Source organism: Toxorhynchites rutilus, chromosome 2, assembly GCF_029784135.1.
Source record: "Toxorhynchites rutilus septentrionalis strain SRP chromosome 2, ASM2978413v1, whole genome shotgun sequence".
Taxonomy (NCBI): domain Eukaryota; kingdom Metazoa; phylum Arthropoda; class Insecta; order Diptera; family Culicidae; genus Toxorhynchites; species Toxorhynchites rutilus.
The window spans coordinates 311,550,503-311,564,631 of NC_073745.1; the positions used below are offsets into that span (position 1 = coordinate 311,550,503).

Below are 14,129 nucleotides of genomic sequence, written 5' to 3' on the forward strand. Positions count from 1 at the left end.
TTTATCTCACGCTTTCAGTAGGGCTAATGCACTCATTTCTGGTTTCGAAGAACGAACTAATTCTCAAACAAATGAAAAAAAGTTTAACAGAACACATGTACACCTTGTTAGCGAATGCCTGAAAGCTATGAGATTTTAATTCTGCAAACTTGATGCAGATCACTTCCTTCTTTATAAAAAGATGTTTTTATACATAATCTTTCGGAAAAACACAAACAAAATCCTATTTTTGTTCACAATATTTCAAAAAACTTTTCCCATAACTGCCCCACCATGAATTTCGAAGCCCGTAGCCAAGATGGATTGATTCAAGTAAGCGGATCATTTCACATTTCTTTAAACAATAGTTTACTGCTTATGAAAAAATAATAGAAGGTTACCCTAGATTGCCCAAGTAAGTCATTTTCATTGCTTTCCAATTTCAAACAATTATGACACAATTTCTTAAAATGTTGTGTTTTTTGTACAGTGTGGCGCATAAGCCACGCAACCGATTTGCACAAATAATGTTTATATCGAGTATTATTCCATATCATCAAACTTCTTCACTGAAATATGTATTCTGCATGAAAGTCACATAAACATTGAGCGATCATGCTTCCATTGGTAATGGAGGATCTTTGTTTTCTACTTCTAAGCTACGTCATATTTGAGCTTAAACTGAACTCTGTGTTCTAAATCCAGGTCTACGTGAGAGTAAATTTGACATAGCGATCTGCTGATACATTTGTATCTGCAGAGTATATGTGGGATGTTGATAATACGATGAAATGACCGGCATATTCTTAGGATTTTCCAAATAATTTGAGAAGAACTTAGCGAAACGAGTGCGATCCAAATTTTATAATACCAGTTCAAAACCAGAGTTCATGTGCAGAACTCTGTACTGAAAGAAGCAGATTCAGTCCACCTTTTCTGATGGGTAGTACCCAGATATTTTACGAATTTTTATTTTGCGACGTTATCTGACGTTAATGACACATTGATACAGATGCTTTAGGTATGCTCAGCACCGGAGATCAGTTTTTTAACTTTGTCCTACCGATCGAAAGATTGTGATGTTACAAATGAAATTTCTGGTAATAAACACCTGTTATTACGACATTCGTGTTTATTTTCAGAGGGGCTTTGAATCCGGGATTAGATCACATATTCTGCACCGCAGCCAAGAGGAAAACCCTATCAGTACACTTTATGGAATAAAACATTCAAAATATTGTTTTCTTTGTTCTAATTTTTGCTTCAATATATGAACTAGTATCTTGCAGTCAAAGTTAGTGAAGAAGTATGCCTAAATCCATTGGTTATTTCTTCATTTGAATGCTTTCGACACATTTTCTCAAATAATACCTCGATTAGCTTCAAATAAAACAACATTCAATTGCACTAAACAATTGCAGAAGTCTTCAGAAAAACTCTTTTCGATAGACACTCGTTTCTCGGAGATTATCTGCAGGCGAATGATTTTATTGTTAAATAAATTTCTTCAGATGTTATTTCATGCTTAATTGTAAAAATATTCGCTTGAATGTGCAGTTTTACTGTTGTACTGTCCTTTGAAGTCATCGAAGAAATGTTTCTAATTTCAATTTTTATTTTTTCTTTGGAAACAATCTCCACGTTGAAACCATCAGAAAAGCAGTATTTGACGTTGATTCTCTCGAATGTTCTCGAAAAGTGCTTTGAAGAAGTAATAGTTTGGCCAGTTATCATAGTGGGATTTTTATACAAATCATTAAATAGATTTCCATACGCATTCGAACAAATGGGATAAAAAAGAACTAATTTTTGGTTTTTGTGATTTTGACCCACCATTTCATACAATTAACAAAGCGTTTCCTGAAGGTTTTGTATTGCGCTGTCAACAACAGTAAAGTTGAGATACTGTAGCTGGATAAAGTACAGTTGAGAGGCTTTCGAACTTTTACAATATATGGAAGAATGTCTACGTGAACAACAGGGGAGAGGTATATCAATGTCCACACTTGTCCACGGAGGGGAAGGGGGAGTCTAAAAGCGTACTTTTTCTGTCCACGTGGTATGTGGAAGCCCCCTATGCTAATCGCTGGCTGGAGCGAAACTAGAATCAGAATTACAAATGAAATCTCTTTTATGCTGGCCTCCGATGTAAGGGCGGAGCTTGAGTTGCAAATATGTCTCTTCTGCTTCTGCGCTTCGGTGCGTGCTCTGCACTGAACATGTTTTGTGCTAATGTTGAAAATACACCCAATTCTCCTTATGCACGTGAGACGTTTCCCTCGCATTGATCCTGGACCTTATTCATTCAAGGATCCGCGTGTAAAATCCGTCGTGCAAAACGAGAATCGAGTGTACACGAGAGCAGAGCAGCAACTGACAGTTTGTCTCTGTAAATGGGAACAATTTGGTTTCGCGATAGTATTGGTATATTGAAATTATGCCTTGCCGCTAAGTTTGGCGTTGATTATTGCCACTTTTGATCAATTTGAGCAATTCAGGGGCTGAGAACCCGAAACTATTGCGCATCCACTTTCGTTGACAATGTGGATAAAGGAATAAAATCAACTGAAGCGAATACTGGCGAATGGCAACTGTGTAATGTGCTAATTATAGATATGATAACCATGTGACATGTACACGATTAAAATTCGGCTCTGTTACAGCTAAAATGCTAATGAGCCTTAAATAAATAAATGGGATAAAAAAAAACTACATAAACCATCCTCTCTTTCAGGGCCACCAGAGAATTCTACTAAAGAGTTGATACTAACATTTCGATGCTTTCTCAAACGATGACCGAACTGATAAACAGGCGAATTAAATAGAATAATTTCGTAGTCCTAATGTTTTACAAAGTTTTTGAACATTTTTGAATGGTTTCAACTACTTATAATCTGTTCACGGCTGATGAATATTATTTGGACGAACTTTCTAGAAAAAAAACATTAAACTGCACTTCGCCTACCTGCCTTTTGCCTACTTCAAAGATTTTAAATTTTTTCTGTGATTCAGGAGGTTTTGATACAAATCAAACACAACTGTTTATATTTTTTGAGGACTTTTTTACATTACATAAAAAATTCAGTGAGGTATATTTTTTGTCGTAGCACTGCGTTTAACTAGAAGAAATGAGGTGCAAAATGAAAATCTAAAAACTGAACATGTGAGATACAATGAAATATAATAAACGTTTATAAATCAACCATTGGTTGATCAATAGCAATGATGTTTGCATCAATTGATTGAAAATATTTCTACGTATCTCTCACAATTAAAAAAAAAAATAACAAATAATTGAATAATTGAAAAACCTTAAGCATTATCTAAACACGCTAAATCCCACGTTTTGAATGATCAAATATGTGCTCCCCAAGTCGTACCGACCGAAAGGAGCAACCAGAATAACTGCGTAATACAATCTGAATACATCAATACCACAACAAGAACAGCGGCAGCTATCCACCGTGCGTATCATTATATCCAAGAAAAATAAAAAAAGGAGTCTCCGGCGAAAAGACACTTCACGTCTGTTTTCATATCGTAGAGTCAAAAGTGTTTGTGTATGATTGAATTACTCGTTGGCATTTTTGACGTGGAACTACGTCTAATCGGAATATACAGGGGTTAAAATGAAACAGAACTCGTAGACAAAAATGAAAAATGAAATTTCTTAAACAGACTGGAAAGATACTTGCATCTATTGATAAGAAATATTTCTACGCATCTATCACAATTAATGAAACATTATTTTTCCTGAGATAAGCAATTGAATAACTGTAAAATGTCAAGCGCTATCCAAACGCCATAACTGCCACGTTACGATTTCCGGTTTCCCCAACACAGTCATCTAAACCAAGGTATCTGGGGAAATTGGCATTGAAAATACATGCAAGTTAGGGGAACTTTTGCTCCCACCGAAATGTATTCCCTAACACAACCATCAAAATCAAGGTGCCTTACATTACATGGCGTTAGTTCGAATTCTTTACTAACACAGCAAATATGTTGAATTCGATTGAATTCGAAAATTGTTTCATTATATCAATAATTCAATCAATACAAAACAAATGATTACTAAGCCAACGGTAGTCCCACGGTTAATATCTATGATATAACCGCAAGTAATATCTATGATATAACTTGCGGTTATATCATAGATATTAACCCTTTTTTTTAATTTCATGCGACATATGCCGACTGTGTATCGTTCTCACGAGAACAAGAATGAATCATGAATCAACCATCTTCAACTGTTTCCATAGAATCACACAAACTATCGGCTCTTTTCAGGACCATGTTCACTAAAACGATACTTCGAAACGTTCGATAGATTCTAAAGTAATATCCGAAAGAATTAAAAAAACGATTATTTCTTTGTCGGGCGAGAGCTTGTAGGAATTTGGGAGTGTTATTGGGCTCTTTGCAGACTTTTTCCGATCGATCATGCAATTTTAGTGAATTCGTGTATTGTTTCCGGGTTAAAGGTGGCGTCAAAGTACATCACATTGTAAACCGGGTGTGGGTAAGGTATTTTCCATTAGTGAGAGCTGAATTTTTTTTTTTGAAAGTATTTTCCAGTTGAAAACTGAAGGTGAAAAATTGTTCCGCTGGTAGACTTTGTATTATTCCGTAATATATTTTATCAAAAATGTAGATTTTACTCAAAATGCATCTATATTGGTTGAATGTAACTGGACTTTATATAAGTCCTTTATACGTTGCTGAATTTATTTCAAAGGCGTTTAGGAATATATCCTTGATTAGTATATTGAAACGCAGCTCGAAAAACTATTCCATGAATAATTACAATTCGCTGCACGCTGTGCGATCTATTCTTTATAGCTCGATTACAACCCAATCTTCAAGGAATACAATCGGCATTTAGCACCATTTTCAATTCGCTCACTTATGGCCTCATTGCCCGTGCCAAACGCGCTGTCCGCCCGTCGGACCGGTTTTATGACGATGTTGAACACGTACCTGTACACCTCTACCGGCAGAGAAGCCAAAGAGGAATGTTTGCTTAGTTTTACCCCATCGGTGGCCGCCACCTTTGCTGCGACTGTTGGTGCAGTTGTTGTTTCGCTTTCGCTTCGTTTACCGATTCCCAAAGGGGGAGCGCGCGCCAAATGAATAGTTGTAGAACCGCCGCCCTTCTCCGGGTGGTCCATTCCTCTGCTCCACCATCTTCTACAGGGGGCTACGGGAGATAATGAGCGACAGAAACAACTGGTGCACATGGACGGGACGGTGTGAGTCCGTTAGCCGAGTCACGTCTTTGGCCTTGGTGCCGTTATACACGTCACAGAGCCTTGAGGACGGGCTGAGGCTTGGGTTCGGTTTAATTGCTTGTTGTTGGTGCCATTTAGGGCGGGTTTCCCCGCCTAAAGAGGTTTTAGATCCTATATGTCCTATGGGCTCAATTTATGTCTCCGCTCGCCCCAGATGATTCCTTCTCTAAACTGAGGATTTATAATTAGATCTGTAGACCTGTATTCATTTGGAACAAGTTAGCTTTTCGGGAATATGTTTGGGTGCTCTGTGATCTTTTCCAACGGAATATACGTATCAGCGTCATTGGAAGAATCACAACAGCGCAACTTCATTGTCATGCAACAACATGAATGTTTGCCTTTCAGAACTCATAACCCGGAAGCGATTTCTCGCAATGATTATATTACTCCAACCCGCAACAAGACTCCTGTCGGGTTTTTTTCCTACCATCATTTACAATCATTGCATTCCACACTCCGAGTACCCTGCTTGGAGTAGAAACGATTCTCATTTCATTTCACCCTGCTTGGAGTAGAAACGAGTCTCATTTGAAACATATCTTCTCCGGAGATGATGCACACAAAAACTCTTGCGTTGGGGTTCGGAGCAAACACCAACGCGTTATCAGGTCGTTCGGGATAATGGCGCAATGAAGGAAGAAGATGGGTAACACACATATAAACATAAGAATTTCATCGAAATAGTTCGTGAGGAACGGATAAGAAGACATAAAATCGATAGTGTTGAAGCTCGTCAAAAGTGGCGAACCGCCTCCAGATAACAGCTGTCTTGAACCCAATGGCTGAGGTGAATCTGAACCGACAAAGTCGCTTCGTACACCTCATATGAGCACCAGCACCTCATGTGGCAGAAATGGAGCTGTGCTCCTTTTCCCAATAAAGAACGGATATCAACCGATAACGTTCTCGGGGAACCTGACTGCTCCTGATATGGTGCAGACAGTGCGCACATGCTTTCTGTTACTCATCTCTCTGTATGGTACACAGTGGCTCCCGAACTAGGTCATCATGTATTCATGAGAATAGTTTATAGTTTGTATTGCGGTATGCGGAATAGGTACACCGATAGAAGTTATTTTCAATCAAGAGAGATGGAGAACTGGACAAATAATGATTGCCAACAACCTGTGAAAAAAAAGCAATGCTAGAATTCGATCTAGGTAAATCGTTGCTGTAGAAATACATGAATATAGATGTGTATATTAACGGAAAAATACATTCTAGTTTTTGAATTTTCCAACCAAAAATTGTTAAAGCTAAGATTAGAATGTTATAACACCTATTCAAAATTAAACGAAAAACAAGCATGAACTGATAGGTTATCATCAATTTTGGACTGTTATCAATAAAAATGTTACCAGTCTATTGCAGCATATAATATTATTTCGGAACCTTTAGTCGAAATGTTATTTGTAAGAAAAATAATCCAATCGTGTGTATCGCGTATTCAGGGAAAAGGAGAAATAAAGTAGAGAGAGCAAGAGAAGAAAAAAAGAAAAGAAAAATTAAAGAGCAGGAAAAAGAGATAGACAAATGGAAGAAAAAGAATAAGATAGAGAAAAAAGAAGATACATGTGGAATTAATTGAAAACTACACCCATTGTCGCAGGAAGCTTTTAGACAAAACTGTTAGAAATGTAAAGATGGGTGTAGGATCTTTTGTTTTTTGACGTGGGACTACGTCTAACCAGAGTATATGAGGGTAAAATGAAAACCTAAAATGAAATGATTTCGAATGCTTATAACTCGAAAATTTCTTAATAGATCGGAAAGATGTTTGCATAAATTGATAGGAAATATTTCTACGCGTCTATCACAATTAATCAAATGTTATCTTTCATGAGATAAACAATTTAATAACTTTAAAAAGTCAAGCATTATTTGTATTTTTATTTCAAGGCTAAAACACCCTATCTACCAAGTTTTTATTGGCCCGATTTACGGTTTCCCCAAACACAGACTTCAAATCAATGTACCTGTGGGAATCCACTTTGCAAATATACACGCAAGTTGTGAATATTTATGTTCATACCAAAATGTGTTTCCCTAATACGAACATCAAAATCAATGTGCTTGGGGGAACCCGCTTTGCAAATATATACAAGCAGCGAGTCCTTTTGTGCTCGCTCGTCTTTGTGCAGGCCGGTATATGTTTCCCTAAAACGTACTTCTGAAAATCGTCATTTCAGATACTAGAGGTGAATGAACTTACGCGGTTCGAGAACTACGTAAACATGAAAGATGCAATAATTTCAGAGGAAAATGTAAAATACAATGATCGTTTGACAATTTTTCCGTTCACATATTTTGGTAGTCCTAGACATCATACTAAACGTAAAAGGACGTTCGTCAATTTTACATAAATTGAACCTACATGGCAACTGTTCAAACTTTTTACTTACAAAGCAAATATGTTGAACTCAATTGAATTCGAAAATTGTTTCATTCAAACGATAATTTTCTGAATACAATAGAAATGCTTACTAAGACAACGGTAGTCCCATGTCAACCTTGCAGTTCTATCATAGATATAACCCATTCATTTTTTTGACTACATTTCTTCGAACTTCGAAGCTTTGTTCAAATTTCTTCTTCGGCTCGTCTCGAGGCTTTAAACCTAAAATTTAATTCTGCCCTAACCCTAAGAAATTTTAGTACAAGAAAAAAACTTCTAAGCAAATTATGCTGCAACTACATGAAGCATAAATAGCATACATAATCTTTTGAAAAATCAAATATATTGGGTTGGGGAAAAAGAAATGTCGTATTTCTGATCGAAATTTGACGCTTTATTCAACATACTTAAAATTGTCCAATTTAAGTCAAATATGCGCCGTTTTGTTCGCAAACTTGTTGTCATTAAGAAGGCATTTAGGTTGTCGTACGTGATCCACTTTTCATCACCAGTCACCATCTTCTTCAAAAATGGGTCGAGCTCGTTCCGTTTCAGCAGTGCATCGCAGGCGTTGATTCGGTCTAAAAATTTTTTTTTGCGTCAACTCGTGAGGCACCCATACATCCAGCTTTTTTTGGAATCCAATCTTCTGCAAATGGTTCCAAACGGTTTTATGGTCTATACCCAGTTCCTGGCCAATCGAGCGTGTGCTCACATGCCAGTCTACTTGGATGATTTTAACGATTTTATCGGTTTCCACGACGATTGGCCTACCAGTACGAGGTGTATCTTCGACATGCCGAATTTCTTGCTTGGTGGACTCCATCTTTGACGCGCTCTAACTTGAGACTGAAAAGGACAATCACAACACTGTCAAAACGACACTATAGCCGTATAGTATGACCCGATGCGATAAGTACAACACAAGATATGTTTAAGTTCTGCCATATATTGACAATATACGACATTTCTTTTTTCCCCAACCCAATATATACTAAGAATTTGAAGAAGAGAATAAGGGGTCAATGAAACCTAAAAGGAATAAAAAGAGAAGAGCGAGAGAAAGTGAGAGAGAGAGCGAGAGAGAGAGCAAGAAAGAAAGAGAGAGAGCAAGAGAGAAAGAGAGAGAGATAGAGAGAGAGAGAGAGCAGAGAGAGAGCGAGAGAGAGAGAGAGAGAGAGAGTGAGAGAAAGAGAGATATAGAGAGAGAGAACGAATAAGGGGTCAATGAAACCTAAAAGGAATAAAAAGAGAAGAGCGAGAGAGAGAGAGAGCAAGAAAGAAAGAGAGAGAGAGAAAGAGAGAGAGAGAGAGAAAGAGAGAGAAAGAGAGAGAGATAGAACGAGAGAGAAAGAGAGAGAGATAGAACGAGAGAGAAAGAGAGAGCGAGAGAGAGAGAGATCTAGAGAGAGAAAGAGCGAGAGAGAGAGAGATCTAGAGAGAGAGAGAGAGCGAGAGAGAGAGTGAGAGAGAAAGAGAGAGCGAGAGAGAGAGTGAGAGAGAGAGAACGAGAGAGAGTGAGAGAGAGAGAAAGAACGAGAGAGAGAGAGAAAGAACGAGAGAGAGAGAGAAAGAACGAGAGAGAGAGAACGAGAGAACGAGAGAACGAAAGAGAGAGAGAGAACGAGAGAACGAGAGAACGAGAGAACGAGAGAACGAGAGAGAGAGAACCAGAGAACGAGTGAGAGAGAGAACGAGAGAATGAGAGAGAGAAGAAGAGAAAAAAAGAGAAAGAAACGAGAAGAAAAAAAGGAAATACAAAATTTCAAATAAGTACTTAAAAAATGACGCAAAAAATAATACATTGAGGCGCCGAAGTAATCTGGTAACCTGGTAACCTGGGCGAAAGCGAAGTGATCATGTAAGCCGTAACACGAACATATAAACTTAGTATTTGAAGCTCTGAAGCTAATTTTGATATGTGTAAAATGATATTGCAGAGTAACTAAAACAGATAAGAGTTGGGAGTAACAGACCAACTTAGACGCTATATAGCGGTTCTAAGTTTCTCATATTATATGTATTTTGATGAATACAAGGATCGATTACCTTGAGGACAGCTCATAATACCGTGCTTTCGTCGTATAGCTTTTCTTCAGACATGCTAAGATAGTCGTTAAAATTTAGTCGCAGCGCGCTTTTTTTGTTAGCACTTTTACGGAAATAGCCGCTATTAGATTTTTAATTTTTAATTAGAAAGAAAATCCAATTGTACTTTTTATATTTTTTTTTCAAAGACGCATAAATTTCTTTGAAAAGTGGTACACGCTTCCAAAATGTTGAAGAAGAGTGAAAATGGGAGAAAATGTTTTTGTAACAGGTAAATTCCTATACATTTACATTTATAATATGTGGTCAGATCGTGTAAATTATGTTATCATCCACATGATCTTGGATATTTTTTTCGTTCAGACAAATAATTTTCTGTTAATTAATATTTGAACCCAAATTAAACACAACCTGCACGAAGACATTAAATGAAATGACGATATCCGTTATTATTCACTGATATTTTATTCCTCGGTGAGCTGAACACCCTTGTATTGAATAATTGTAGCTAGAAAAATAGCAACTTTAGTTTGTTTACTAACAATCTTGTTCCACAATTTATCCAACTAGCTTATCACATAACCATTCGGGAGCATGGGTTCTTTGAGTCCGGTATTATTTGATATAGGTTTGTCAAACGTGTGATCGTCGCGATATTCTTTGCAAGCGGTCATCAGATCAGATCGGAGTATGCCATGATCTAGCAGCATCCGGGAAAAAAATAAATTATAAACAGAAAAGCTCAAATTCCAGCGCAGCAAAATTACTCTGAGTAGCTCCTACTTCAAAAATGTATTTCAAATTATGTGTTCTACACTAGACCCGGGACCGGGAAGACGAACAGCACAGGAACATGTCAAAACTCTAGGCTACCGCTTCGTTGGTCGTCTCGGCGAGGGAACATTTTCTAAGGTTTTTAGCTGCAAACTGAAGACTCTATTAGAATTCGAATATGTCATTTCATTACCCATTGCCCAGGTCTACCTCACCGAATATGTGCCTCCGGGGACAACCGACGTCCAGAAGCTAGCTTGTAAGCTAATCGATACCGCTACCTGCAGTGCCAAGTTCAAAAAGAAATTCTTGCCGCGGGAACTGGCGATACTTCTCAGAGTTCATCATCCACACATCATCGGGATTCACGCGATCGTCAAGTGTCACTCGAAGGTCTTCATCTTCATGCGGTACGCAGAGGAGGGTGATTTGCTGACATACATCCTCGCAAATGGACCAATCGATGAGAATCGGTCCCGTGTATGGGCCCGCCAGATGGCGCTGGCGTTGCAGTACCTCCACGAGGCGGGGATCGCCCATCGGGACTTGAAGTGTGAAAACATTCTTATTACTTCGAACTTCAACGTAAAGATGAGCGATTTCGGGTTTGCCCGACACGTTGCCCGAACGGACACGATGGCGGAGCTTTGCAAAACCTTCTGTGGTTCATTCGATTACGCTTCGCCGGAGGTTCTGAAAGGGGAACCGTACAATGCGAAGGTTTCCGATATGTGGTCGTATGGGGTGCTGCTGTACGTGATGCTGAACAAATCGATACCATTCAAGGGCAAGACAAAAGCCGTGTACGATCAGCAAATGGCGCAGAAGTGGCAATTCCGTTCGAGGGTACGTCACAAACTGTCCGATCAGGCCAAGGCGATCATTGGAAATTTGCTGGAACCAAATCCCTCTATTCGATGGACCGTGACGGATGTACTGATTTGCGATTGGTTTGTGGAGAATCCAAAGTTGAGGACGTTGACTCCAGATGAGTGCAGTGCCTTGACTGAGGCCCGATCCATAACCGGGGGCTCCAATGATATTTCTGTGGTGAAATCAAAGCTGAAGGTATCGGACAGCGATGTGGTTACGATAATTAAGGACATCGATGAGCGCGTACTGGACCAAGTTGGATCTAACGTTTCGGTGAGGGATGATGTTCTAGATGATTTATTTGGTTAGGAACGATATGAGGAAGACAATTGAGACAAATAATCCATCGACATATGGTAATTGAATGAATTGTTGATGATGTCGAAGTTTGATGCAATTTCGTAAAAAATCATTGACATATGATCGGATAATTTATTTACTCTGTAGATGGATTCTTATATATAAAAGTATATGATGATAGAGGCGATACTATCTAAATATCTATCAAAATATTAAAAATTAGGTGGTTCTGAAAAGAACCTTAGGTGTTGTGACTGGCGCTCTCAACAATGTGATTCCCAAATAAATAGGGGTGGAGGCAATATCAACCGCAGCGGAACAAATTTCCCCCTTCAGTTTTTAACCGAGCTTTCAACGCTGGAAAAAACCTTCTTCTCATCCGGCTTGAAATGCGTTGCACTTTGACGTCACTTGTAATCCGAGACCAGTGATCGAATTCACGAAAACAATCGGTAAAATAAAGATATAAAAATCAGTCTGTTTTTTATTATTTCGATTATTACTTCAAGACGCATCGAACTTTTTAAAATAACTTTTTAATGAAAGTTTTGGTGGCCCTGGAATGATATGATGATTTGGATGGTTTTATGAAAGCAGTTGAAAATTGTTGGTTCACTTGTCCTCGCGAGAACAATACACAAGCTGGCCATAAGTCGAAATTTGGATGACTTGTTGGGAATTGTGTGGGCCATAATAATTTAATAAAATGTATGTTTTTTCCTATACACTGCAATCTCATGTGATTATAAATTTGTACCACAACCACTATTGACAACGCATGAATTCAAAAAAACTTGCATGTGATTCAATCATACACAAACATTCTCCACCTAACGGTACGAAAACCGACACGAAGTATTTTTTCAACGTGTCTCACCCTCGAATTTGAGAACAAAAATTACAATTTTGATGAATATTTTTCACAAATGACAAAGTTCACGCCAACTCGTCTTAGGAGTTAGCAGCACTATTTCAGATTGCAGCGAAACCTTGTTGACTTATGAACATTGATCATTTAAGCAAATTTGCATATTTGGAATCTACAAAGAAGACTATTTTTTAAAAAGAGACAAATTTTTTTTCTGTTTTTTCACAGAAATTTCTGACTTAAAAACTATGAGATCTACAATATTTTGGTCAAAGAATGAAATGGAGAAAATTATTTAAATTGTCATGAAAAAATACCAAATTTTTTTAATTGCACAGAAAAAAAAATATTTTAAAAATTTAAATTTATTTTTCTCAAACAGGTTATTTCAAATTCTCAAAAAAATATGAATAGCCAATACAATAACCAACAAGTCACCCATACTTTGGGCACTTTTTCAGAGAAAAAAAATTCTCCCGACCACTCTTCCATGTTTTTTCTGGAAAAATTACAATTTATCCTAATTTTACATAAAGTCAACACCATATTCGTATATAGTTTCTGAAATATATGACATTTTTGTATGCAGATTCCCTAAAAAAAAACTACGTTTTACTCGTAACATTTTTGTTTGTAAATTCTCGTGTTTGACATGGTCTTGATAAGTTTCTAAATAGAATAAAGTTTGAATGTTAATGATTTACACACAAAAATGTGATGTAATAATAATTTTTCGAAGAAAACGTGAACAGTTGTTGTTATAAAAACTATTTCCCTGTCCGATGTATGAAAGATTATATGGGTTTTTCATATAATTTTTTTCTAATTTGAAAAAAAATGTTTTTAAGAAAAAACTAATTTCGATTTCTAAATTTTTTTTCCAATGATTTATTTTTAAATTTGTTTGATAGTTTTTAATAAAAACATAGAGATTTTTTTACATTTCATTCTCTGACCAGAATTTTGTAGGTTTGGACTACAAAACTTAAGTTATTTTTTTCAGAAATTTTGAGTACATTAACCTTTATTTCTCATAAAATGTTTACTCAAAAGCTATAATGTCTACAAAATTCAGATTTTGTGAGGGCTATTTACATATTTTTTTGGGAATTAAAAAAACTTTCGATGAAAGATGAATTTTTATTTTTTGGTATTTTTTCGTGGAAATTTACACAATTTCCTACATTTCATTCCTTGACCAAAATAGCAGTTTTTGAGTTAGACATTTTTGTAAAAAAATGAGAAAAAAAAACATCGGTCCTTTTCAAAAAAAAGTCTTATTTTTGTTTGAAGATTGATTGAATGACCTAAGTATTTACACCCACAAAGTTTCACTGCAATCTGAGATGGTGCTGCCAATAGCCAGTCGAGTTGGCATGAAGTTCGTCAAATACAATTTATGATAATTCTCTCTCGTTTTGCTTCAGCGCCTCAATGCGAGCTTTGCACTATGCTTGCTTTGCGCGTATTCTGAGAATGCATTCTGAAGCAAAAAAAATGCACATCCATTCAACGCGCTAGCAAAACGCTAACTGTGGTTGACTGTCGTTCGTTTGTTTGTTTCTGCTATAGAGACTTTCAACCATTGCAGTTCATT

At 37.1% G+C, this 14,129-nt stretch overlaps 1 protein-coding gene across 1 annotated transcript; it reads left to right on the top strand.

Moving 5' to 3' along the window:
- Window positions 1-10,311: 10,311 nt before the first annotated feature.
- Window positions 10,312-11,787, top strand: LOC129767045 (testis-specific serine/threonine-protein kinase 3-like). The gene is made up of 3 exons (XM_055767658.1): window positions 10,312-10,345; window positions 10,454-10,629; window positions 10,696-11,787. The coding sequence occupies exons 1-3, from the start codon at window positions 10,312-10,314 to the stop codon at window positions 11,671-11,673; spliced, it is 1,188 nt and encodes a 395-aa protein (XP_055623633.1). The 3' UTR covers window positions 11,674-11,787.
- The last annotated feature ends 2,342 nt before the right edge of the window (window positions 11,788-14,129 follow it).